The following is a 23,901-nucleotide window of genomic DNA, read 5'->3' on the forward strand; positions in this document are numbered from 1 at the left end:
ATTGAAGTTGCTCTTAGAGGAAAGGAGTGGTTCAGTGGGGCTTCCTGAGGATGACGGGACAGCTTTGAGATTTGCAGGCTCTGGGCACAAGGCTGCAAAAATGGGAGATGCCATGGAAAGGGAAGGCTCCCAAGGCTCCTTGATGTCCATCCAGAGCCTCCTTTAATTTCCTTCAGTGCAGCAGGTTAATTTAAGCCCTCCATAGCTTGAGTGCCTGAGCTGGGCTCAGCTCAGCAATGAAAAGATGCACCTAATTCCTCCAAAGGTGTGAGCTCTCTGTACCTGACAAATATTTGCCTTTTCTTTTTCATCCTGGAGGCTGCAGTCTCGTGCCCACCCCTTCTCCCCCACTCCCAAGTGTTTATTACATCCAGGGACTTGTGCCAAGCTGCAGTTCTGACAGGATTTTAATGTCAGTCCTGTACATGTGCACTGTGAGATTGCTGCATCCCTTCACTTCGGGCTGAGGCAGAGGAGGAAGATAAAGAACTTGATAGAACATTTATGGTAATAGCTGTAAAGGGAAGCTGGAGAGCAGTGGATTTCACAGCCAGAAAAATCTCAGCTCAGGGAAATGGGTCTGAAATACAAACTACAGATAGTTATAGTCTCTGTTTAAATAAAAGGATTGCTTTTCTCACCTTTATTTAAAACACATGTGTGGAAGATGAAAGTGTCCAGCTATTTTTTTATTATTCAGTCCACCAGCTACCGACATCTTTGCCTTATTTCATTTCAGCACTAATGGCACAGTGAAAGTTCTGAAACACCCTCTTTGGATTCAGCCTTCCTTGGGTCTCAGCAAAGATTCCTGCTGCAGGCAGAGCTGTTGCTGTTGTTTTCGTCATCAGCCCTTTCTCTCTGCTCCTGAACCCGGTGCTATTAATTGTGTTGCTGCTTCTGCTCTTTAATTGATCCCATTCACCGCTCCCGCTTTTGTAACGTCTGACTTCTTGTCACTTGGGCAAATCAAAAACCCAAATTAATCAATCTCCAGCCACTTGAGAATAAGGCCGTGTTGGGGAGCTGGGCTTGACAAAAAAGTCTAATTTCACTTTGAAAGCCTGTTGGAAAATTTTAACAAGAAGATGCAAGAAAAATGTAAACCAGATCAAGCTCGACTTTGGTCTGCGGAGAATAGCGTCACCTGTTGAGTTTGTTTCAAGTTTTTGTAAATAGGTGATTTGACAAAAATATGAAATAAATCAAAAGGCACGGGGATAGAAGGGGTCAGAATATGCTTGGTTCCTCTGCAGATGGTTACACAGGAGAGAGGGTTGTGTGTGTGACACAGAGAATAGCAGCCGTGGGCCAACGCCGAAGCTCCGCTCTGGGACTTTTGTGTCCCAGCCTTTGTGCTGTGCTATTCCCGTCCCTCACACCTTGCCTCTTCTCCTGCTTTTCCCACCCCCAGCTCCTTTACCCTGGCCTGGGGTGCTCATCCTGGCTGATTGGCCCTTGTTTCCTTGGCCTCCTTGGTTCCTGTGCTGGCATCTCCTGCACCTCTGCTGCAGGTGCTGAAGGAGTCGTATCTCGGACGGGTTTGGTGAGGGGGCTTGGGAATTCTGGATGCAAGGAAGTTGTTTTTCTGTTCTAGGGGCACCGGGAAGCACAGTCTGGGTTTGGATTGAGTTTCAGACAGCTCAGAATTGGGAGTGTTCATCTGGAGAGGAGAAGCTCCAGGGAGAGCTCAGAGCCCCTGCCAGGGCCTGCAGGGGCTCCAGGAGAGCTGGAGAGGGACTGGGGACAGGGGATGGAAGGACACAGGGAATGGCTCCCACTGCCAGAGGGCAGGGATGGATGGGAGATTGGGAATTGGGAATTGTTCCCTGGCAGGGTGGGCAGGCCCTGGCACTGCCCAGAGCAGCTGTGGCTGCCCCTGGATCCCTGGCAGTGCCCAAGGCCAGGCTGGATGGGGCTGGGAGCACCCTGGGACAGTGGAAAGTATCCCTGCCCATGACAGGGGTGGGATGGGATGGTCTGTTGGGTCACTTCCAGTCCTGTGATTCAATGATGATTCTGTTAATTTTCCACCCTTTTTAAATCCAGGAGGACACTCACAAAGTCCTTAGGGGGCACAAATGGAGTTGTTCTTGAGATCCATTTGTCGGGCACATGCAACTCCCAAATAGCAAAATAATAGAAAAGAGAGGAAGTGGGAATTGTTACCTTTTACAAAATATGTGTAACACTGGGAGAGGATATGAAATTGTTTCAAACAGCAAATAAAGCCCAGTACAACAGCACAGCTCTTGAGACTCTTCTGAGGATTGGTTTTCATTTAATGTTCTGTCTCTTGACTCTGGGTTGTATTTGTAGACAAAGTGTTTCTTGTGTTCCACCCCTCCTTTCTTCTACCACAGTTTGTCATACTTGAAAGGAATTTCTCTCATGACCATAATTGCAAAATGGATCTTGGAGAGAGGCAGACATGGCACTTGCCTTGTGGAGTAAAAGCTGCATTGGCTTTTTTGTTTTGCTTGGTAAATTCTCACAAATGAGGGCTGGACTTGCACAAGCAGAGCAGTCTCTGTCTTAATCCATGTGTCCTGCACCTGTAGAGAAAAATTCCCATGTGAAGAGCAGAGGGGTGGGGTTTTTATGTCCCATCTCTGCATAACTCAAGGGATGTTTGGTCACCAAGGGTCACTTGTTGCTTTTGGGCATGGAGTGAGATACTGCACATACTTACAACTCTGGAAATGTCCAAGGCCAGGCTGGGCAGGGCTTGGAGCAGCCTGGGACAGGGAAGGTGTCCCATGGCAGGAGTTGGGGTGTAAGGTCCCTTCCAAGCCAAACAATTCCATGATGTGGCTGTGTCAGCTCTCCCTTCCAGCTGAAGGAGTTAATCCTGGCCCTGGGGAGGGATGGAGGGCACGAGGAAGGCTCCTGGCAGCTGGGACACAGCGTGGGCATCTCTGGCTCCCTCCTGGGGGCTGCAGCAGCAGCAGGCGTGGGCTGAAACACGAGGATGCTCCGTTTGGGGGCAGAAGGCATTTTCCAGCAGCGCTTTGCTGCTCATCCCTTCAAAGCAGTCGCAAAAAACGAGGCTGTGCCGGCCAGGACAAGCCCAGCTCCGTGGCAAGGGGAGAGTTTTGTCCTCGCTGTGGTGTCATGGAGCTGTGCACCCTGCAAATGATGGCCATCATCAAGGGAAGCTGTGCCCCTGCAGTCCATCAAGAGGCACAGAGCTAATGATGGGCTGGGCAGATAATCGGGGGAGAGTTAATTGTAAGGTTCGATATGGCATCTTGTCAGCAGAGATAAGTTGTCACGTTTTCCACTTGAGCTGAAACTAAATGATTGTAAAATAAGTTATGAGTGTCCTTGGGCCTGTCTGCCAGAATGATGGCTAAGAATACATTCCTGGCCCATCAGTCTCAAGCAGCCCGCTTGATATTTATGCGAACTGAATGTTATTTTATTCCCCCTCTAGTCATGCTTGTCAGCTTCCCGAGTGAAAAGTGAAACTGCTGCTTTGACTCATACTTCAAGTATTGAAGCTCGGAGAGGCTGCAGATTGTTATTATTATTACCAGTATTATATATTTTTTCGGGTGTGTGTTGAACATTGATGCCCGATTGGGAAGAACTAATGGCTGACATTGAGCGTGCGGGATGGCTGCAAAACAGCCCATCCCAGCCCAGTGGAACGCAGCTTATGACTTCCAGTGCCTCTGTCAAAGCTGCTTGAGATGGGGAGTAATGAGGCGCTTGCTTTTTTAATTTGCCATGCCTTTATCCTTGCCTTTTTTCCCCCCCCCCCCCCTCTTTTTTTTTTATTTTTAAATATATATTTAATAGTGCCGTCAGTGGTCGTCTGTTCTCAGGCGTGGTAATTGATACCAAATAAAATGCATTATTTGTATTCAGTCAGGAGGATGAAATTGCATTCAGCGGGCTGAAGCCTGAACTCATTTACAGTTTCCCCAAGCCCGAGCTTTCAGGAGCCCTCTTTTCAATTTGAAGAATACCTTGTCAGGCACGAGAAGGAGTGGGAAATGGGAGAGCACAGCGTGGAAGCCCGGTGCCTTTTGATTGCTCATATTTTAAAGCAGGGCAATGTTAAATAACTCCCATCCTCAAAGGGTGGGCTCGGAATCCAGGGATCCGGGGCAGCGGCGCGACCAACTCGGCTCCCTTCCTGAGGGACCAACCTTCCTTGCTGCTCGAGGGGGAGGGAGGGAGAGCTCCAGGCTCCCACTTGAGAGCAGTTTGACCCAAGGACAGCAGGTGATTACCTGGAAGGGGCTGGGGATGACGAGGATTTACCACGGGAGGTTAATTCTTCAGCTCCACGATGCCGGGCGTCAGCCCCGTACGTCCCTCATTTTTCAGAGCTCTCCAGCAGGTTTTGTTGGGGGGATTTACGGCCTGGAAATTAGACAGAGCTGCCACCAGTGTGTGGATGCAGCCTGATGGGTTTTAACAGGGTGTATTCTGTGCTGCTGCCTCAGGATTGTGGGGGTTTTTCCACCAGGGGCGTGCGGGTGCAGGAGGGGATGAGCTCGGATGGGTTTGATTGTTTCAAAGTGAAAGCTGGGAATGAAGTGAGGGGCAAGTGAAGCATTTTGAATCGTAGAATCCCAGAAAGGTTTGGGTTGGAAAGAACATTAAGCATCACCTGGTTGTAACACCTCACAGAGGGACACCATCCTCTAGCCCAGGTTGTTCCAAGCCCCTTCCAGCTGGGCTTTGGGCACTCCCAGGGATGGGGCAGCCACAGTTTCTCTGGACAACTTGGGGGTTTTCTCCTTCTTTTGAAGTATCAGCATTGGAAACCTGCAGAGTCAAGCTGGAGATCAATACTTGGGGCTCAGAAACCCCAGTGCAGCTGTGCTCATGCCTTTGTGTTCCTGGCACCCTCTTCTGCACCTTCTCCTGTGCCATGGATCCAAAGGATCTCTGTCCCCTTGGCTGAGAGAATTCCCACCAGGATTTTCACCTGACTTTCACCTCCCTCCTCTCCTGCAGAGACAGCAGACTCTGCCACTTGCACCAGTTGTGGGTCAAATCCTTCAAATCTCCTACACTGATACAGGGTAAATACATCCCCATGAGTCCCTTTTGGGGTTAAATTCTTGGGAACTGGTTTCAAGCTAGTGGATGTAGGAAAAAGAACAGAAATCCTTAATATAAAGATTAATGTTTGGTTTGGTCTCTCTTGCCAGGCAATTAGCTACATAATTTATCCCCCACTAATAACTTAGAGCACAACTGTGCTTAGGGGGTAATTAGTAAATAAACTTTATTAGGAGGAAAAAGAAAGCAAAATAAGTTGGCTTTTGTCAAAGAGGCAGTTCTGTGGGAATTTAACTATGCAAAAAGAATCAAAAGCTATTTTTTTAATAATCTTTGGCTTGATATTTTTCTGACATATTAAGTTAAATGCACTCCTGTTATTACACTTAAGCTTTATAATAAGGATTTTTATTCTTTTTCCCTGTGTCTGCTATTCTGAAACCAATCACCAAGTATTTAACCCCAAAAGGCAATCATGGGAATGTATTTGCTGAATATGTCTGGGAGATTTTAAGGATATGGCACATAAAGGCAGTCCTGATACTGCACTAAGGTGCAATATGGTATTTAAGCAAGGTTCTGGAAATGGCTTCACTTTCCATAATAGCAAGCACTTTCCTTTAAGTGTAGGTTTTATGTGGAATTTTATAATTAAAATCCAAACCAAGCCAGTAATTAAACAAAAATCACATTACCAACCTTGGGGGGAAATCCTGGATTAAGGTTACTTGAATATTTGCTATGTGAAAGGACCCAAGTTCTTAAAATTGTTGGAGTTAATAAAGCAGGAAACTGAACAGGGTAACGTGGGATTATTTCTTTTCCTTGGGAGCAGGTATGAAGTGTGGAACAGGTAGGAATTTATCACACAGTTATTACCTGTACCAGGTGCACATTACTTACCTTATTTTCCACCTTTATTGCCATCATCAGCTTTTCAGTGAGTGTCTGTCTGATATTAATGACAGCAGAGAACATCCAGAGGATCCAGGGATATCTCTGTTTATGTATTAAAATGTCCAAGTGCTACACAAATTAATTTGAGGCTAGGGAGGATCTTTGGAGGAATTGGAAGCACTAAAGTGCTTTCCCATTGTTTTTGTGCATTCCTGCTGGCCTGCCCCTAAAATTGCTGCTGAGTCCTGTAAATCTAGGAGGACTTGAATCAGTTTTTTTGAAAAAACAATGGACATTGTTTGGAGAATCTCCTGCAGCAGCTCAAGAACATATCTGCCCAGAGCCAGGGGTTGTAAGCTTGGGTTGTAACCATCACCTCCTTTCAATCTCACAGCATTTTGGTCTTTTCTGCTGCAGACACGGGCCTGGGAGATTCAGTGTGCTCCAGCCCCAGCATCTCCAGCACCACCAGCCCCAAGCTGGACCCCCCTCCTTCCCCCCACGCCAACAGAAAGAAGCACCGCCGGAAGAAAAGCACAAGCAACTTCAAAGCTGACGGCATCTCGGGCACGGCTGAGGGTAGGTCCCGCATCCCAGCCCCAGGCTGAGTCCTGAAAACTGGCCCATTCCCAGGAGTGGTGGTAGCTCAGCACCTGTCACTGGAGGGCACGAAATAACGCCACACACACACAGCTCTTCCAGATTTAAAAGGGAATTTTTTAATTGCTGGCCCCAAGATTTATCGATTTCCAGAAGTGGCAGTGGATTGGAGGGTGGCAGTGCCACCTCTCCAATGACACTGGGCAAACCAACAGTCCATCAAATTTCTCCTCCTCCATAAAAGCATGCAAAACAATGAGTTACTTACAGAAAGTGTAAATAACTTCTCGTTCTGCATTCTTTTATGGAGGAGAAATGTAAACATGAGAAGGCTTAGAAAAACCTAAAAAACCAGGGTGGCAAGCACCAACCTCGGCTCTGAATGCATGGGAGAGAGGGAATTGTGAGAAATTAAAGTGTGAGCTTGTGAGGATGGAGCTGAAGCAGCTGAGGCATCACACTGGTGAATTCAGCTGCCTGCAATGTGTTTAGAACTTTTTTTTAATAAATCAGATTCCCCAAGTTAATATGGAGCATCATTTAGCTGCTGAGGTAAGGAAGAGGCACACTTGGAAGGTTAACAAGGAGGAAAAATTCAGGCTCACTCCCAAGCCCACGGATCACGTCAGAACTTGTGTGTTTTTTTCAGTATTATTAAATCCTGTGTTATCACATCTCCTCAGGCACATCCTGAGCTCTAGAATGGCCAACACTTCTGATGCCTCTCATTGTTTGAATATTCAGCTGCTTGTGGAAAAGCTTGTGTTATTTGAGGATAAAAGGGAAAAGGGGAGAGTTTAAATGTTTGGGTTCTTTTTTTTACGAGCCAGAAAGCAAAAGCCAAAAAGAACTTCTTTTTCTCCCTTAGTTTAGCTTACTATTTCCACACTGCTGTAGCTGTTCAATGCCCTTCTGAAGGGGTAACAATGTGTACAGGAGCCAGGTATGATATAAAACATGCTTGCAGCTTTAGAAAAGAAGAAAAGAAACATGCTAGGATTCAACCAAAAGAGCTCCAGAAAAAGAAAGATGAACAAGGGTGGTTGGAGGGCTCAGAAACTGGGGAGTCAACACATAAGGAGAGATGAAAAAGGGAGACAATGGAATAACATTGTGGGAAAAGGGGAGTGTTGAGTAAGAAAAAGATGTGGTTGTAAGCATGGGAGAGTAAAAAACAGCTAATTCAGTATCAAAGAATGTTGGAACAAGTTCTGAAAAAAGGATGACAATTGCAGACAGCTGAAGAGACATTAAAAATAGATGTGATAATAGTATACAACTGAGAAGGGGCATGTTAACTACTACTTAGTCATCCTTATTTTCCATTTATTTAATTTCTCAATTGCACTTCTATCACATCCGGAATTTATTTCCCCAGCTATCTATACAAATCCTTTTTTAAAAAGCCATCAGCTTTTTTTCATAACAGCTCCTGTTGTGTTCTCTTTCCAGTCATTTAACTATCTTTGCTGTTAGTTTCCCCCTAGTTTATGGCCCGAAGCCAAATTTTAGTTCAACCTTTCATTTTTAATTTGTCCTTTTCTTTTTATTTTTCTTTTAAAGAAACCCTTTTACACCACTTATTTTCAAACCTCAATGGCAAATTACAGAGGGGATTTTTCAGAGCTTTCACCATTGGCCCAAGAATATTTTGTTGAAGTCAAAATGAATCAAGACCAGCTGGATATCGAGAGCCTTTGAAAAATCTCTTTCTGAGCAGTTAATAGGTGTATGTTTTCTTTCTCCTGGGGAGATTGTTTTCACAAGGCACTGGAGCCTGTGTGGTCCTGGGCTGCAGGCACAGACCCAGAGGGAACATTTGCACGTGGCTCTCTTGTCCCTGATGTCCCTGTTCTGATTGCAGAGTCCGTCCTTCATCCTCCTCTGTCTCCTCTTCCTCTCCTCCTCCTCTTCCAGCATCACATCATGTTGCCTGAAATCCTCTTGCAATAACTCAACAAAACTGTCCCCTCTCGTGGAAATGGGACCAGTGTGCTCCCAGAAGGGCAGGAGGTTGTTGGCAAGCAGCAGCTCAGTAACACCCAGGGAGCTCAAAGGGTGGAATCGTGTAGGGTGGAAAAGCCCTCTGAGATCATCCAGTGCCACCATTCCCCAGCACTGCCATGGCCACCACTCACCCATCCCTGTCCCCAGGTGCCACTAAATCCCTCCTGGGATGAGGACTCCACCACTGCCCTGTGCAGCTGGACAGCCCCTTTCAGTGAGGAAATTTTCCCCAGTTTCCACCCTGAGCCTGCCCTGGCCCAGCCTGAGGCCGTTCCCTCTGCTCCTGTCCCTGTTCCCTGGAGCACAGCCCCAGGCTGTCCCCTCCTGGCAGGGAATTCCAGAGAGGGAAAAGATCCCTCTGGAGCCTCCTTTGCTCCAGGCTGAGCCCCTGCCCAGCTCCCTCAGCCCCTCCTGGGCTCCATTCCCTTTCCAGCTCCATCCCATCCTCTGGACACTGTCCAACATTGCCAACCCCTCCTTTTACAGTGTTTGTACCATCAGCTTCCTGTCACCTGCCACATGTCTTCTGAGGCAGAAGGTTCACTCTGCTGTGTGAAGTGAAGAGTGTTCTGTTCTGTTCTGTTCTGTTTGGGACTTGTCAGTGTGTCTCAGGAGTATCATAAAATGCACGTCCACCAACAAGGGCAGGAATGATGCATCTGACTCCTTCTTATTTGAAGGCTAATTATTACTTTATTGTACTATATTATATTAAAGAATGCTATACTATACCAAAGAATACAGAAAGGATAATTACTGAATGCTAAAAAGCTAATAATGAAAACTCCTGACTCTGTCCAGAGTCTGACACAGCTTGGCCCTGATTGGCCAAAGAGCCAAAACAACTCAACCCAATGGAACAATCACCTGTGGGTGAACAATCCCCAAACACATCCCACATGAGCGCAGCACAGGAGAAGCAAATGAGATAAGAATTGTTTTCCTTTTCCCTGAGGCCTCTCTTGCTGCTTTTCACCTTCTTAGGAGAAAACCCTGGGTGAAGGGATGTTTCCAGAGGATGTGGATGCCACACTGGAGGGCCTCGGTGGCTGTTAAATTCTTTCATTTCACACCATCTCTTTCAAGCACAGCCCTGCTGCTGAAAAGCAGCCCTTTGGCCACAAGAGCAGAGTGAGGAGTTGTCTCTGGGCATGCCAGGGCTCTGGGCATCCTTCAGCAGACAGCTAATCTGGCTGGTCCTTGAATGCTGGAATCCTTGGCGGGGCTGGGAGGGGATGGCTGACAGCGAGGACAGACAGCCTCGTCCGTCAGCGCGAGCTGAAGGAGAAGCAATGAGGCGTGCTCCAGCTCCTGTCCTTTTAGGAGAAGGGCATCTCACTAAGAGTGATAGTGGCTGGAGATTGCCACTAAGGACGTCCTAGCAACACTCAGAACGGCTGGGGGACTGCTCTGCCCAAATCCTGGCAGCCTTTGGGTTTTCTGGGAGTTGTGTTGGTGCAAGGCAGAGCCACTGAATCACTGAGGTTGGAAAGGGCCTCAAGGATCCTCGAGTCCAGCCAGGTTCAGGCTCTTGTGGGTGTTTTCTCCAAGCAGTTGAATGTCAGGAGTTTAGGTTGGATCTCAGGGAAGGGTTCTTCCCCCAGAGGGTGCAGGGATTGGGCACAACCCCAAGGCTGCCAGAGCCCAAGGAGTGTTTGGGTACCTCTGCCAGGGTGAGATTGTTGGGGTGTCTGTGCAGGGCCAGCAGTTGGATCAGTGATCCTTGTGGGTGCTTTGCAGCTCTGGATGTCCCTTGATTCTGTGATTTCCACATCTGTCTTGCACTTCAAAGCTGTTTTCACTTCCAGTTGTTTCCTTGTTCTCCAGTGCTTGGCTACAAATCTGTCCAGTGAGCTAAAAAATTCCCTTGGGGATTTTTCTCCCCCCACCATAACGTAGATTTACACCCTCAGAGGATTACTGCACTTTTGAAGACCACAAATCCAAAATAGGCCATTAAAGGTGTTCTGGGAGATTCCAACACTTTGATCAAAGTGTTTGAGATGCTGCAAATTGGCTCCAGAAGCCTGTGGTGGTAATTGTGGGAGAACCATGATCTTCCTGCCTTCCTTCCTCCTGGAAATCCTGGGCTCCTTCTGCAGAGGAGGAGGAGGAGGATCCTCCTGCAGGTACAATGGATCAGAGTTAAATGGTGTGGGTAATTCTAGATTTTGTGTTGCCTTCCTTTGGCTCCAGGCATGTTTCAAGTGCCTTTCAAACAGGAATTCTGAGTTCCTTCATTTTTGTCTGCACCAAAGCTGAGGTGTTCAATGAGGTTTAAATCTGGTCTTCAGCAAACTGGAGCATTTTTTGCTGCACTTTGCAGGGTTTTTTTCCCCTCCTTGAACGTGCCTGCTTTGATCATTGACCTCTGCCCAAGTATTCAGATATCACGATGATGGACACTGAGCTCAGGCTGGTTCACCAATTCCAAGGCCTGATGCTCATCCCTTTTATGCCCTTCCATAAAGGTCATGCTGATTCTTCTCTCTCCACACTGTCTGCACATGCACAGCCCTCTCTTTCTGGGATGGGTTCTTTCATCTCACTTGGTTTATCTTCCTGCAGCTTTTCTGAGACAATGCTCACAGCAACACAAATGCTGCAGCACCTGCGCTGCGCTTGGAGGAGAATTAAAATTCCATTCCTATCTCAGAAAATCAGATTCTTGTGAATTTTTTTTTTTCCCAGGGAGAAGTTTTTCAGTTCTCTGGGCTGAACTTGTCACTGACAAAAAATCCCTTGGTGTGTTTGAGGGTAGCAGCAGGAATGCTTACATTAGGCAAGGTGCCAGCAAGCAGCAGTTTTTCCCCCACCACGCTGCCTGAAGTTGCTCAGAGCAGGATTAGACAGAGCTGTGTTTCAAAGAGGAATGGCTGCTCAGAGCCTCATCTGTTTGGGTCCCCTTGTGCTGCTGCACTTCCTGGAACAGCCAGGGATAATAGGAAGGCTTTTCAGCTGGAAAACAAGCAGAAAAATTAAAAAGCTTTCTTGGAAATGCTCTTCACAGCAAGATCTTTCCCAGTGTTTATTTTTCTTACTCTTGTTGGTTTAAAAACTGATGGCTGTGCCAGCTTGAGCCTGCCTCCCCTCCATCCATCTCTGGGATTTTAGGAAGGCCCCAGGCTGCCTTTCAGCACTGGGACCATCCCAGTGTTAACCTCCTTATCAAATGTACATTTAAGTTTTTCATGAACAGGAGATCCAGCCAGTGTGGGCTGTAGGGCCAGCACCACCACATCCCAGTGGGATGGGTACATCCACTCCTTCCCTTGGGAAAACCAAAGGATCATGGACTGGGCTGGGGTGGAAGGGACCTCAAAGCCCATCCAGTGCCACCCCCTGGGATGGGACATGGGCAGGGACACCTTCCACTGCTCCAAGCCCCATCCAGCCTGGCCTTGTGTCCGATTTTCGGCTGTTTGGAGGGCCTGGAAAGGCCCGGGGTGGCCTTGGGGCAGCCCGCATTTCAAAGGACGAGAAGAGGCTTCAGTTCTTCTTTCGGTCTTTATGTTTATTAATTGTTTATCTAAAAGATTTTCCCTCGGCCCGACAGAGCTCTGCTCAGCAGTCAGCCATGAGCACACTGTGCTGCCCTCCGGGCGGTCACCTATCTTTATACCCATGGTTACGTGTACAATATTTATCATTTTTCCCCAATACCTTTCACCCTTATTGCCCGGTGCACTTTTAGTAACAACCAATCTCAAAGTGCCACCACAGAAGATGGAGGAGAAGAAGAAGAAGAAGAAGGACAGGACACGCCCCAATTCCTCCATCTTACTTCTCTAAACCCCCCTGTACAGAAATCCTAAACCCTGTGTTTCACTCTCTAATTAACCAATCCCTTCACCATTCACCCCGGTGAAACCCTCCTATCCTCATACAGGTGTCGTCTCCTGTGTAGGATCAAAGTCCAGCCACCAGACACTTCTGGAACATTCCAGGACTCCCGAGCCCCCCAAGGGTGCTCTCGGTGACTCGGCACCTCAGTCCTGAGGTGCTGAGATCCCACAGCCTTGGGCACTTCCAGGGATCCAGGGGCAGCCACAGCTGCTCTGGGCACCCTGTGCCAGGGCCTGCCCACCCTGCCAGGGAAGAGAATTCACCATCTCCTGTCTCAGCATCCTGGGGCAAACCCCCCAGCTCTGCTCTGCACACGCAGCTGGAGCTGGGAAACGGCGCCCGGGGAGCAGCAAGGGTGAGCTCCAACTGCAGGGAGACTTTCCAAACTCTCTGAAAGCCATGTTCTTCTTCATCATTTGGTTCTAAAGAGGTTTTGAAGGACAAAGAAGGACCTTTTATGTTTCTTCTCAGAACTGTTTTGTTAGCACAAAGGTATTTGTTCTCTGCCCCTTGTGCAGTAATTGCTTTTCCTGGTGCTTTGCTGCTCTGTGCGGTCCAGACCCAACTCCAGGTTTACACTTTCTGGCTTTTAGCTGAAGGATGAACCCCACTTTACTGAAAAACCCTATTTTTTTTTATTTTCCTGGGGTAAACTGGTGAAGCTATTTAAAAAACCCTTGTTTTTTAAAACACACATTTTGTGTCACTGTGTGTTGAAAATGAGCCCTGGTTAAGCAGGAAATGAAAATATATTCATTTGTTTTCTGTGGCAAAGGTTTAGTGACACCTCTCATTTGTTCTTTTAGCAATGAGCAAAACCATCAGTGCTTTCAGCTGCTGTCTCCTTTCAGCCACCCCACAACCAGAATGAGAAGGGGAATTACAGAAATGCAGTTCTCTGTATAACACCTGGAATTCTGCTTCTTTTAAATGAAAAAACCAGAAGCAATACAGGGGTCACTGAAATGCATGGAAAAGCTGTGGGCATTTCCCTCCCACCCTGAGCTTTCCTGGTGATTTACCTGCTGGCATCATACCCTGAGGTGATTTAAATGTTCTTGGTACCACACTGTGATGACCTCCACACAATTGTAACAAACATTTCCTTTAGGAAGTGTGGTGGCCACACTGAACTAAAAATTCTGTCTCTCTAAGCATGCTAAAAAAAATGTCATCTGGAATTTTTGGAAGTTTAGTGGAAACAATTCAAGAAGCAAAAATGGGAGAGCAAATTCCTCCTTTGACAGATGAACTTGACATTTTTAATGCTAATACTTATCATGCACTGAATTAAGCACCATGATGAAGGAAGGTATTTTTACTTGCTGCTCTTAGATATATATTTAATTTTATTTTTTTTTTGCTTTTTATGGTCTGGAAGAAACCTTCTGACATTGTCAGAGGACAGCATGTTCACAAACCTTTCCAGCACAAAAAGCCACAGCGTTGTCACTGCCTTTTCTCTGAAATGTAATATCTTGACCTGCAGCTGCAGCAAGGGCAAAGCCACTCACCTATTAAAGAGTTTGTAACCTTTGGAATCCAATCCATTGGATGTGGAGGTCCTTGGATGGATTGTGTTGCTTGAAGTGATGCCCAGAACTGAGCTGCCATCAAAACTTCTTCGAGGAAAGAGTTTGCAGTCCATTAGAGGGCAATTAAATGTACAGCAAACAGGTGTTGCCCATGAAGGAATGCCACAAAAATCATTCCTGGTGATCTTGCCATCCTAATTATTTTAGCTGATCCCTGTGTATCAGCTATCAATAATTACAGCCTGCTGTGTGATTGGGGTACAGCAACAACACGAAGTCTGGGCATGAATCACGAGGGGAAAACAGTAATTCCTTAATAATACCCTATATATTTTTTTCAGTTATACCCTTCTAAAATTATAAGAGGTATCTTAAGCTTTTCCCCTCTAAAAAATAAAGACATAAATGTAAAATTGAAAATCCCAAATCACACAGAAGAGGAGTATGTTCCCATCCTGTCGTGCAGTATTTCTGTGCACCTTCTGATAAAGGGTTTAGTGACAGCAGGTTTTGCTTCTTTTTCTGGCCTCTTTAGGTACCTGAAGTTTTAGGAAGTAAATGTTGATAGTTTTAAAAAATATTCAGGGCTTAAGGAGAGAGGGATACAAAAGTGGCATTTTGTCTGCAATGCTGAATGAAGAGAAGAAGCATTTATTTGGAACTGGAGGGGTTGGCAGGATGAGCAGATTTCTGGGAAGGTTGGGGGGTTTAAATAGGTTTGTAATTTAGGGTTAAATAGGTTTAGCATTTAGGGTTACTGCTGAATTCTCTTGGTGTACAGTTTGTTGGTCATGGTGTCATTTGTGTGGTCTTCCTGTACATGAAACATTTCAGGAACTTCAGCAAATTTTGCAGAATTTCATATTGGACACAAAAAAACCCCCACTTTCTAAACCTGGGCTTTAATGAGCTTGCTATCAGTGAGATTTTAGGAGTGTGTTTAGTTAGGTATTTGCATCCTCATTTTGTAGATTATCTCAGAAGAGTTGTAAGCCTCCCTGACCAACCATTCTCTGCTCTAGCTGTTTTTTAGGAAAGAATTTCTTTAAAAACCTCACAAAACAAAGCAGGTCTTAGGGTTTAGTTGGCATTAAAAATGAGCAAAATGCCTAGCTGTGTTTTTCCTGCCTGCAAGAGAACTTCAAGAAGAAACCCCAGCAGTGTGTGCCCATATCTGTAATGCCAGATGCTCGTTTGGGCATCCCTGAGTTTATCACCTCTCCTTGTCAGAACACTCCTGGGCTCTAATTCCACCCATCAGCTGGGACTTCACCCAAAGGAAGCTCAACCAAAGGAAGCTCAGTCCTGTGCAGGAGGAGGCAGGAGGGCAGAAATTAAAAAATCCAGCCCCAATCTTCAGAGCCTGGCTTTCAACCAAGGCAGAAAGGTCACTGCTTGGGAATCCTCGAGCCTCGGCTGCCACAGCCTCGCTGACATGAAAGGGCTGCTGCTGCTGCTGCAAGGCACTTATGTTGATGCTGAGGAGTGAAAGACAAGGGAGGTGAAGCTCATCTATTGTTTTAACCCACTTCATTGCAGGCTAAACAAGTTGAAAGATTCCTGCTTCCCTTCAGAAGCCGGGGTCGGTGGAGGCGGCCGGTTCCGCCCCCCTGGTTGAAAGGAAAAGTGTCACAGTGGTGGTCAGCAGGAAAAGGGATTCTGGAGAGGCAGAGGCCTGGGATGAATTGGTGCTGGTTGTACACACTGGCACATCTGGAGAGAGAGAGAAAAGTTATTTTTATTTTATTTTACTTTATTTTATTTTCAAAGTTTCCCTAAAAATTAGTCCCGTTTTGAGCACTGCGACAGCGGAAGGGCCCGCTGGGTATCCAGTGCCACGCTGGGATTTGGCCTGATTTTTTGGGGAAGGAGGAAGTTTTGAGCAGCTTGGTAACTGAATAAAAACAAGTGACACCTTAGCATTTCACTGGCTTTGGGTAATTAGTGTCCTCAGCAAGGTGCTGCCAGCTTGACACAGAGATTTTGGCTATGAAAACGGTTTCTGATGTCCACAAGGTGATGTTTGCAGAGGTAGGCAATGAGTTTGTTTGTAAAATGTTAATCCTGCTAGAGAGGTTGGTAGTTCTGTTCCTTAAATAAAAATGTCTGTTCTACAAGTGCCTTCCAGTTTTTCTGGAGTGTAGGGCAATTTCATTTTGTTATGAGCCTATATACCTGAATTAAAATACCATAAAATTAGGTGATTATGTATGATAAAGGTACAGCCAGTGAAAAGGCTAAAATCAGGTGCTCAGTGTAACTTTGTCCTCCTGTTCATCTCTCAAGGCAAATTGTCACAATTTCAGTAAACAGGGTATTGTGGTGTAGAAGGAATATCTAGTTTTTGAAGGATGCCTGTGCACTTGGGCTCATCAGCTTGTTGGGACTGTCCCACCAGTGGGAAACAGCTTTCTTTAAAGGGTGCAAGTCTTAAATAATTCCCTTCAGAAGCTCTGCTTGTGGAGGATTGCCATGGAGGATTGCCATGGATAGCTCAGTCCTGGAAATCAAGGGGGATTGTGTCATGTCTGATCTACCCAAGGCTTATTAAACATATCAGCTCTTGGCTGATAAGAGCTCATAATCAAGAGGTACACACAGAACAATAACAGTTTTTTAGTTGCAAACCCCTACATTTTAGTCAATTATGGATTTTATAGCAACTTGTAGATCAAGAAATATTTACCTGTAGATCAAGAAATATTTACCTGTAAATCAAGAAATATTCACCTGTAGATCAAGAAATATTTACCTGTAAATCAAGAAATATTTGTGCTCCTTATTGTTTTGATTCTTTGTCAAAGTGTTGGTGACATGTTTTAAAAAACACGTCCAAAACTGAGGAGAGTGGTGATAAATATGAACAACTGTACTAAATATATGGCTGAATATGCATTTATTGGCTTGCAGACTGAAAGAGTAAGTCCAGGACAGATGTTGGGAAGGAATTCTCCCCTCTGAGGGGAGAAGGGTGCCCAGAGCAGCTGTGGCTGCCCCTGGATCCCTGGAAGTGTTGGGCAGGGCTTGGAGCAGCCTGGGATGGTGGAAGGTGTCCCTGCCATGGCAGGGGTGGCACTGGATGGGCTTTGGGGTCACTTCCAACTCAAACCAGTTTGGGATTCTGTGGAAATGGAGACTTTTCATGCAAAGGGTGGGTTTGAGGAGCAGTGTGCCCGTGGAATGTGTTTGGAAGGGCACAGATCCATGGGGATGGGGCTCTCCATGGGAACACCAAGTGGGAAATGCTGTGCAATGGGATTTAATCTGCTGGAGGTGCTGGGAGCTGCCAGGCCTGGAGGAGGTGATGGAGGTGCTGATGGTGGCAGTTGCTGGAGATGTGGCAGGGTGGACTTTCCCTGCCCCTTCAGCAATTGTCCCAGCCCTGGAGCCGTTCCAGTTCCCATCCTTTGTGGTACTGATGTCATCCCTGCTGCAGTAGTGCTGAGCTCTTCATTTCCAGCCCCTGGCCTGTCAGTCATTTCAAACCCACGTTGTTTTGTCAAGTTTCAAGCCTTACATCAGCTGAAGTCCTCGCTGTAGATGTACATGCCCTGTGTGAGGTTTCAGTGCTGAGCTGGCTGTTATGTTTATTTTATACCCTGTGCTTTAATCTCCTGTTTTCTGTCCCTCCACCTTTCTCTTTACAGACCAGTTACTTGTGACAGATGTTATGCATCATATGTGGTGTGTAACTCCAGGAAGCACTAGGTAAAAAGGGAAACTTGAACAGGCCTCATCATTGACATTTTCCACCAGTTCTCCCCCCTGACTCTAAAAAAGAAAAAAAAATTAATAAAGGTTTCTTTTGTGAGCGTGAGCTGGAGAAAATTGGCCATTTGTCTGTGAGGTAATAGGCTTTGGGATAATATGAAAATCTATCAAATGATTAAATTCAATGACATTAAATCACAATTCATGAAAGGAGAATACTGCACAGTTTAATTCTATTTAATTTTTGAGGGGGGAAAAGAAAAAGCCCTTAAAAAAAAAAAAATTTGTTTGAGTTTCTCTTAAGCTGATTTCTCTGTGCTCTTTCTTAAAAGTGCCTTTCTAGTTGCCACACAGTGATGTGATCATTATCTGTCACCTCGTCGCCTTGCTGCCTCAACACGCAGTAAAATACAAAAAAAAAAAAAATAAAAAAAGAGAGGGAGAGAGGGGGAGAAAAAAAAATAATAAAAAAAAGAAGACCAGAGGAGCTTGTGAAGTATGACTTCCTATCCCAAGACTCATTGGCTGCGATTGGTAGCGCTTGACAGTAATGATCTTATTACAGTACTCTGGACCTTGAAGAGATTTCATGAGGAGAGCGCCGAGGCCGCGCCGCCGTGTAATCAAGTGGCGCTGAATATTCCACAGGCTCTGATCACACACTGATTGGGCACAGTTTTAGCCCATCTTCCAGTCAATTATGCATGGCCCCTCGTGCTCCTGTGATAGTCAGAAACATTGATGGCTGTTGTCTGGGGCTGGGAGGGGGAGGCTGGCAGCCAGCCAGGGGTTTGAAGTGCAGTCATTGCGGGAGAAGTGCTTTTTAGTTGGAATTGATTACCTTTCTTTGGGTTTGTGCTTAATGGCAAAACTGGATTGGAGAGGGCTTCAGGTGAAAAATGGCCGTATTAGCCATTTAGAGGAGCTGAACTCCTAGTCAATTTTTAGCTTTCCCCTGTTTCCATCTAATTTATATTTAATGATGTAGCGTTTGATAATATTTAAGATATTTCATTCCCAGTTGCTGCTGAGCACACATGTTGAGCACATGTTAAATGACAGCAGATCAGCATTCAGCTTTTAGGGATTCATGCAGTTTAACCTGCAGGCTGCCAGAACGTGGCTCTGGTTTGGCACCCGTGCCAGCAGACGTCGCGAGGTGCGAAGCCGACGTTCCCAAGCTGGTTTTATCCCAGTTTTATCCCAATAATGAGGATAAATCCCTGGCCTTTAAAACAGGCAGAGGGGCACTGGCCAGCTCCTTCATTTAGCTCCTCGTGTCTCAGAGGCTGATTAGGCTGCTGTTTATTTCTCCCCTATGAAAATGTCACATCTTCCTTCGTTCAAATAAAAGTAAAATCATTAAAGCCGAACTCCAGGTGCCAGAGGAGGGAATTGATTGTCAGTGATGCTCCTTGCTCAGTGCCACCACTCTGCTTTCTCACACATGAATATCCTGCAATTCCTAATTCTTGGATGCATGTATGGCTCAGAGATGAGCTTTAAAGCTTTTTACTTTATAGTACAATGCTGTATTATCCATGCATCAAATGAAGAGCTTATGTTTGGGATATGCCAGGGGATGGAAAAATGCAATTAAAACTCTGCTGTGGTATCACCCCAAATTTTTATTGCCATTAATCAATACAATTTTTCTCCATCTGCCTGGAATTCTTGCAGTTCTGCTCCCAGCCTTTCCTGAAGGTGTTTCTGCCCCCCTCATGGTACTGCCCCTCTTCTACTGCTTCCCTTTTATTTGGATTGTTTATTTGGTTTGGTTTTTTCCCTAAAACTAAGCTCAAATTGACCAGCCCCACCCCTAAAAAAGCAATTTTAATTTATTTTTTAAAATCTTTGTCTTCTTTAAATCAGTTCTCACCTCCCACATAAGGGCCAGACCAGAAATTACAGCAAAAAAAATGTTGCCTTGGTGGGTTTTTTCTCTTTGAAACAGAGCTGTTGGGGTTTGTTGCAATGAATTCAGGTTTAGCTATTGCCTGAAATTCCAGATCCTGGTTTGGGGGGATTTGTGCATATTTTGAGGTATTTGCTGAGCTGTGTGTGCTCGTCCCTGTGCCTGCAGCCAGGCTTTGCCCACCCTGAGAGAGGGGAGCTTTGGCTCTGGGGCAGCTTTGGTGCCCAAATCATAACAAACCTGAGGGGCAGCTCTACATTTTCCATCTTGGTCTCCATCAGGGAGGTGAAACCCTTGGAAAAGTCAACTTTGCAAGGGGAGGAGTTGTACTTGGCTGGTTCTGTTGGCTCTGTTGCAGTGTGGGCTCTGTTTGAGCTGCTGCCTGTGGGAATCTGTGGTTTTGCTCACCTGAGGCAATCAGGGAAGAGATTCTGTGGTGACACACCCTGCTCAACAGGGACATGGCAGGGACATGGCAGGGACATCACAGCTCTGTGAATCATGGCAGATCTCCCATGGGAGTGGGATGTTGGGTATGGGATGTGGGAAACTCCTGTAGGATTTTTACAGAAAGGATGGTTTGGGTTGTCCCCAGGCAGGTTCATCCCATGAGAGGTTCATCCCCTGGGCCCTCCAGGCACTGCCATGGCTTTGGTTCCTTCCCATTTTATGGTGAGACCTGGTGTTTATCACACAGCAGTGACCCAGCAATCTGAGCCTGGAAAGGTGGAGGTGGGGAAGGAAGTCTGGCAGCACTTAACCAGTGACTAAATGTACATTTTTCATCCTGAAACCAAGCTCTCATCTGGGCTAATAGTTCCCATTTGGAAATCCCTGAAATATCACGGAGGATTCCTGAAAAATTATTTTCAGCAAGACCCCACTTGCCAGGCAACATACCTGAGCTTCATACAATACTTAAGAGGCCTGAGTGTTTAATTAAATTAGAACAAACCTAATTGAAATAAATCATAGATTAATATGTGCTTAGTGTTTTTAATAATTAGGTAAAATGTAAGTTAATGCTCACCAGATTACCTGAAGACTCTGGTATGAGGATCCATAGTGATTATAAGGAGAATGTGAAAACTGATTAATTTTTAGTGATCTGTCAGCTATAATCTTTATTTCTCAGTCTCTCTGTGTACACTTAGACACTGGTTTGTCCAGGCAAAGTCAATAATTTGGTCACCACTGATTATGGTTAAACTTTGGATCCCAAATGTGAAGTGAGGAGCTGAGCTTTGGTAACCTGGGGAGGAATGGGATGTACTGGAATGATGGGGAGGTTTCCCTCTGTGGAAGAGGAGATCTGGGCTTCAATTTATGGTGTGCTCTTAGATTTTATTTTATTTTATTTTATTTTATTTTATTTTATTTTATTTTATTTTATTTTTTAATAAATTTTTATTTTCTTTTTATTTTCTTTTTTATATTATTTACTATTGGTTTTATTATTTTATTTTATTTTATTTTATTTTATTTTATTTTATTTTATTTTATTTTATTTTATTTTATTTTATTTTATTTTTTAAGGGAGGACTAACAGAGCAGGTCTGCATAGAATCCCAGAGTCACAGAACATCAGGATCTGCCTCTACAGAATTCCATGTACACAAGGTTTTAATTGCAGCCCTGCCATTTATTGCTAACTAAAGAGTACAGGATATGCCCAGAGCTGTTATGACATGTAAAAATAACTGTGGAGGAGGTTGGAAATAGGTCTTTGCTTTTCTCTTAAACATATTGATGATTACCTGCTGCCTTTAGTAATAAAAATATCAATACAGCCCATCATTCTTTCTCTAAGTTGTGGATATTATTGAAAAGCCATTCCCAGGGGAACAGCTGACAGCCCATTGGAAATACTTGTAAATAATCCATTAATAATGAACTCCTGAGTCATGAGTAATCTGCCCATAATGAACCTTGCTGCTTCCCCACATGGTTCTGAGGGTTTTTGTTGGTTTTTTTTTTTTTTGGCCAGGAATATTTCTTTCAGTCTTTTGATTTCCTCCACAGCCTCTGAGTGGAGGAGATGTTCCTTTTCCATATCATCAGGCCCCATAATTTGTCATAATGCTACTCAATAGCTCATGTAAGGAATGCGAAGGGACTCTGTCAGGGTTGTTAGGCACAAAGTTTAACCTGCAACACTTGTGGGGAGAAAAAAGAAAAGAAGAAAAGATTGACATAAACTGTCCCCCAGAGCCAGAACAAAATCCAAGATGGTTTTGTGAGCAGCACATTGGATCTCTCTGAGAATTGTGCTGGGCTTTGCTCCTGCTTGAGGAGGATGTTGAATATCCAAGGAACATTCAGAGGATTCTTGTTCATTCCACTTATCCTTCCAGGGAGAAGTAGGTCCTGGACGCCCTGTGAAACACAAAGGGTTCTGTCATTTCAAGGCAGTGCCACATCACACATGTTGGAATTGTGGAATTGTCACCTCCTGGCTCTTAGTCCCCACTGGGTGCTCATTTTTTGTGGGTCTGTCCTAACACATCAACTCCAGTTTGATGGGCAAATTCAACATGAATATATATATTTATTTTTCTTTTTATCATCTCCTTTTTGTTTTCTTCCTAAAGAGCTTTGTGGCAAGGCGTGATGGATATTTTAATCTGCAATAAAAGGTACTGCCAGACACCTCCATGCTGGCAGTTTTAGTCAGCAGTCCAGCCACTTTTGCAAGGGATGGACAAGGCTGAAATGGGAGCTGTGGGAATGGTGGGAGATGAGGTGGAAAAAATTCCCCCCAAGTGCCTGTTTCTGTCCCAGCTGTGCATCTCTGGGGACAGGGTTCGTGGTTTCCCCTCCATTTTTGGGGTGAATTTGCTTCCCTGTGCTGCACCAATAATGAGGAGAGGATCTCCTCTTTGCCACTCACAGGAACTGCAGAGCATCAATTGATCACTCTCAGTTTTTCAGCACATCCAGCTTGCTCCCATCCCAAGCAGGAAAAGCTGGCTGTGTTTGGCACAGCATTTTTAAGGGGTTTTTATCCTCTCAGTGACATCACAGCTCACCTGGGGACAAAGTTCTGCCACTCTGGGGGGGAACCCAGGGTGCAGTGTCTGGCTGAGAACTCTGATTTTCTCATGAAAATTCTCTTTTGATTGCACTTTGTTTTACCTGGCTTTTCATGCTCACTTTCTTTACCAAACCCATTTGTTCTTGCCCACCAAGCAAGTCCAGCTATGCCCACTGAAGGAAATAATCTGTATCAAGCTTTATTACAGTTGATTGCACAGTGTTTTGGCAGTCATTTTGTATTGGTGTTTTGTGGGGGGTTTTTGTGCCATTTCTTCAAGTTAACTCCATTTGGAAACGTTATATAATTATGAAGGGATCTCATAGCAGTGAGAATGTTGCAGAGGACTGGAAAAATCAAAAAAAGGTATTACTGGAGTTGGAAATTTGGAAACAGGGAAGGGATCCTGAAGAACCTGTGTGTTATTTAACCTCACACTGATCCAGTGTGAAATCCTGGGAAGGCTGATGTGGGATCTGCCTAGAAACTTAATTTCCATTGGCACAGTAACAGAACTGTCCAAGTCTCTCCCAGGAGATTGTCAGGGGATAAGGAGCTGGGCAATTTTTAATGCCACATTATCACAAGTGTCTTTCAAGAGCAAACACACCGAGTTAGACCTGAGATCACAAGAAGCAGCTGTGAAGGGGGATTTTCTCCTTGCTTCCCATGGAATCAGTCATCTTCACACTCCATCTGCATTTCTCCTGCTACTGGCAGTGCAGCCTGGGGGGTTTTTACCACTCCAGAGGTCTTTTAGACCTTCTGAAGAAAATTCTTGCTGCTTCTCCTTTATCAGGTCCTGTTATCCCCCTCTCTTAATGTTCTCCTGTGTGCAAACTGAGCTCTTGTCTTTCTGAGGCCAACCAGAGATTCATCTGCTGGGGCTTTCTGTTCTCTGTCCAGGTTTGGGTGGGATATTGGGAATAAACCTTCCCTGGGAGGATGCTGAGACCCTGGCACAGGTGCCCAGAGCAGCTGGGGCTGCCCCTGGATCGCTGGAAGTGCCCAAGGCCAGGCTGGAGCAGCCTGGGATAGTGGAAGGTGTCCCTGCCCGTGATTTTTATAGACATGGAAATGATTTTTATAGATGTGGAAATTATTTTTTTGAATGAGAGAAATGGCAGATTTGGGCTGCAAAGCTGAAAAGCAACCCAAGAGAATAATGCAGACTCGTGGCAGCTCAGCACTCTGAGGGGTTTGGTGCTTTTGAAGGAGTGGATGATAAAATAGGCCTGACTTCTACAGGGAGCAGGATGCTGCTGATGCCACCAGTGAGATAAAGCTGCTGGTGATGTGCTGCTTGTAAATTTTAAACTCAATTCATTCCTCAA

The 23,901-nt window shown here is 45.4% G+C and overlaps 1 protein-coding gene across 16 annotated transcripts in view; it reads left to right on the top strand.

Moving 5' to 3' along the window:
• The window catches only part of AGAP1 (ArfGAP with GTPase domain, ankyrin repeat and PH domain 1), a 332,749-nt gene that overhangs the window by 238,583 nt on the left and 70,265 nt on the right, over nucleotides 1-23,901 (top strand). For 13 of the 16 annotated variants that reach the window (XM_074548902.1, XM_074548903.1, XM_074548906.1 and 10 more), the window contains one exon: nucleotides 6,337-6,498. The exons of the other annotated variants lie outside the window; for them this stretch is intronic. In XM_074548902.1, the coding sequence (XP_074405003.1) occupies nucleotides 6,337-6,498 (162 nt within the window). The remainder of the gene's footprint in view (nucleotides 1-6,336; nucleotides 6,499-23,901) is intronic. 16 annotated transcript variants of the gene reach the window in all.

Source organism: Zonotrichia albicollis, chromosome 10, assembly GCF_047830755.1.
Source record: "Zonotrichia albicollis isolate bZonAlb1 chromosome 10, bZonAlb1.hap1, whole genome shotgun sequence".
Lineage (NCBI taxonomy): Eukaryota > Metazoa > Chordata > Aves > Passeriformes > Passerellidae > Zonotrichia > Zonotrichia albicollis.